The sequence below is a fragment of the Colobus angolensis genome, unplaced genomic scaffold, assembly GCF_000951035.1.
Source record: "Colobus angolensis palliatus isolate OR3802 unplaced genomic scaffold, Cang.pa_1.0 Scaffold114, whole genome shotgun sequence".
NCBI lineage: Eukaryota > Metazoa > Chordata > Mammalia > Primates > Cercopithecidae > Colobus > Colobus angolensis.
In genome coordinates, this window is record NW_012112475.1 from 2676286 (window position 1) to 2679887 (window position 3602).

At 50.2% G+C, this 3602-nt stretch overlaps 1 protein-coding gene across 2 annotated transcripts in view; it reads right to left on the reverse strand.

The window, feature by feature from the left end:
• Window positions 1-232: 232 nt before the first annotated feature.
• HCK (HCK proto-oncogene, Src family tyrosine kinase) overlaps window positions 233-3602 on the reverse strand; it is a 53284-nt gene continuing 49914 nt past the window's right edge. For both annotated transcript variants that reach the window (XM_011959967.1, XM_011959975.1), the window contains 2 exons: window positions 2966-3097; window positions 233-772 (listed from right to left, as the gene is read on the reverse strand). In XM_011959967.1, the coding sequence (XP_011815357.1) occupies window positions 570-772; window positions 2966-3097 (335 nt within the window). In that variant the 3' untranslated portion in view covers window positions 233-569. The remainder of the gene's footprint in view (window positions 773-2965; window positions 3098-3602) is intronic.

The following is a 3602-nucleotide window of genomic DNA, read 5'->3' on the forward strand; positions in this document are numbered from 1 at the left end:
TGCAGTGGCATGATCATAGCTCACTGCGGTCTCAACCTCCTGGGCTCAAGAAATCCCCCGCCCCTCAGTCTCCCAAAGCACTGGTATTACAGGTGGGAGCCACTGCACCCAGTCTGAACCCCACTTGTCTTTGTACTTCTGGTCCCCAGGAGAGTCCTTCACACTTTCTGACTTGTCATACAGCAAGACGGCAAATAGATATTCAGGAATTGGAAGGACAAGAAAACCAACCTTTTGGTAAAGATTTTGGCATTTATATCTTCTATTTAAATATTCATTTCACTATTTTGAAAGTTTCCCTTCCAAATCACAGCTGTAACTAAAATCCAACCATTCCAGGAAATAGAAATATCAACTTGGGGGCTTCCTGAGAATGTCAGATTGTGGATTGCGAGAGTCAAAAAGAGATTTTCCAGTCCAACCCACTCACTGGACAGATGAGGAAACCGTGGCTGAAGCGAGGGTGGGTGTCTGGGAGTAGGAAGGGGGCATGGGCCCTGGTGGATGGTGCTGGAGCCACCTTGCAGCCACCACCTGGGCAACCCCTGGCCCTACTCTGGTCCTTCCCATCATGGCTGCTGTTGGTACTGGCTCTCTGTGGCCGTGTAGAAGTCATCCAGCACACTCTGGATGTATTCGAAGGTCGGCCGCTCCTCCGGACGGTTCTTCCAGCAGCGCATCATGATGTTGTAAAGCTCCTCTGGGCAGTTCTCCGGGCGAGGCATCCGGTATCCACGCTCCAGAGCTCGGATCACTTCGGGGTTTGACATCCCTGAAAAGGAGCCGTGGAATTAAAAAAGGAAGCGGTTGGGAAATGAGAGCCCAGGGGTGGCAGGCCCTGTGGCCTCCCCAGCAGCCATCACTCCCCGCCTCGCTTGCAAGCTGAGCCCCTCCCACTGTGAAAGCCAGAGACTTCCACCCTCAGCTTCACTTGCAGCTAGGTCATAGGCCCAGGACCCAGTCTGGGCCAATGGGAGCTGATGGGGAGGTCTGCTGGGAGAGTGCCAGGAAAGGTTTTCCTCCGGCTTAGAGGAGAGTCTTTGGAGAATGCACCCTTTCTGTCTTCCTTTGAACACTGTGAGATACTTACGATACTTGGAGCTGCAACAACCATCTGACAACATGGAGAAGACCATCACAGAGACAGGAACCCAGAGTCCTGACAGCTGCTGAACTGCTGAACTAACCAGTCACCCATGGCAGATGGGGAGTAATAGCTTGCTTCTGTTTCAGTTACTCTTTGTCTGTTATTTTGTTGCTTGCTGCAGAACACATCCTAATGGATTTAGCATCTATTGTGTGTTGCCTGGTTTTGACTAGTGCACCCTCAAGACAAAACAGTCAGGTGGCCAGATTCAATGTCAACCTATGGATGGGACTATTTTCTTGTTCAATTTAAGTTTTTATTAGTTATTCATAAGAATAGCCATTCAATATCTGTGATCCCCAATTTTATATTATTAGTCTCAAACTCCAAACTCATGAACTCAAGTGCTTCCTTTACTTGGATGTCTCTATACTTAAGTCATCTCAAATTTAACAGAGCTAAAACAGAGCTCTCCAATTTCTGTCCCTAGACCATTACCCACCCTATGGTGCAAAGCCAGGGTAATCATCCCTGATTCTCTCTCTCACCTCCTAAGTCAGCAAGTCGAATCTTCTTTTCTTTTGAAACGTAGCACCAGTTCATCAACGTATGCCAGTCACGAATGCCACCACCCTGTCCAGACCATCATCACCTCTGCCTGGGCCACTGCTGTGGCCTCCTCACTGGCTGCCACCCTGTTCCCCTTCCCTCCCATTCACTCTCCATGCTGAACCAAAGCATCGCTTAAAAATGGAAATCACCAGCCTGTCAACATAGCAACACCTTGTCTCTCAAAAAATTTAAAACATTAGCTGGACATGGTAGTGTGTGTCTGTAATCCCAGCATTTTGGGAGGCCAAGGCTGGAGGATCATTTGAGCCTGGAAATTAGAGACCAGGCTGCACAATGTAGTGAGACCAAGTCTCTACAAAAATATTAAAAAAATAAAAAATAGCCAGGCATGGTGGCACATGCCTCTGGTCCCAGATACTCGGGAGACTGAAGTGGGAAGATCACTTGAGCCTAGGAAGTCGAGGCTGCAGTGAGCTATGATCGCACCACTGCACTCCAGCCTCGGTGACAGAGTGACACCTTGTCAAAAAAAAAAAAAAGAAAATGTGGAGAAAGGACAAGATCTGATTCACAGTTTAGAATTATCCTTCTGGCTGTAAGTGGAGAACAGGCTGTAGGATGAGGAGGGAGAAAGCAGTAAGACTGATGAGGAGGCTGCTGCACCATCCATGGGAGATGACGCTGGCCTGGATGCAGTGGAGACTGCGGGGTTCAAAGTGGTGAGATGTGGGATATGTTTTGGAGTTGAGTGGCCAAAATCTTGTGACTGCTCCATTGTCACAGGGGTGCAGCCAGGCATGGTGGCTCACGTCTGTAATCCCAGCACTTTGGGAGGCCGAGGCAGGCGGGTCACCTAAGGTCAGGAGTTTGAGACCAGCTTGGTCAACATGGTGAAACCCCATCTCTACTAAGAATACAAAAATTAGCCAGGCATGGTGGTGGGCACCTGTAATCCCAGTTACTCAGGAGGCTGAGGCAGGAGAATCGCTTGAACCTGGGAGGCAGAGATTGCAGTGAGCCGAGATCATGCCATTGCACTCCAGCCTGGTGACAGAGCGAGACTCTGTCTCAAAAAAAAAAAAAAAAAAAAAAGTCATAGGAGTGAGAGAGAAGGAAGGGCCAAGGAAGCCCCCAGATTTCAGGCGTAAAACGTTGGATGGATGGAGGTGCCTTTAATTAAGATGGGAAAGATGAGGGAAAGTTGGGGGTGAGGATCAAGAACTCAGTTTGAATGGACATGTTGTCTAGATGAACCCGTTGCCAGGATGCCCTGGAAGCAGCCCCGAGCTGATGTCCCTTCCCTACCTGGGTAAGGGATGCGGCCGTAGGTGACGATCTCCATCAGCAGGATACCAAAGGACCAGACGTCTGACTTGATGGTGAAGGAGCCAAAGTTGATGGCTTCAGGAGCTGTCCACTTGATGGGGAACTTGGCCCCTGCAGGGTTGAACAGAGCAGAGTCAAGGGAAGGTTGGGGAGCTGTGAGGGTTGGGACTCTGTTGAGGTGGGGGAACAGGCAAGGGCAACAGTTGCCAACATCTGCCCATGCAGACCTGCAATTCCCCTGTTACGTGGCCTCCCTGTGGAACCAAGGGACATCCATCCTGAGGACAGATGGCTAAACAAGGAGGAGTGGGCAGAGGGGCCTGGGGTATGGCGTGGAAGTTCACTCTAGAAGCCTCCTCGTTGATTCAGCTGATACCCCAGTTAACTACAACTCCGAAGAGTGGAATCCCAGAGGCCACAGCTCTTTGGGGACAGAAGGAGACTTCAGAGGGCCTTGAGTCCAGGTTGCAGCCAATGTCTCAGTCCTCTCACCCCGGGTGATGGGAAAAGGGAGGATTCTGGCTCCCAGCCCATGAGGTTTCCACCAGTCACTGTGTGTCTCCCCCTTTACCCGCCCCTCCTCCCACCTAGTCTGACATGGGTTTTTTTTTTTTTT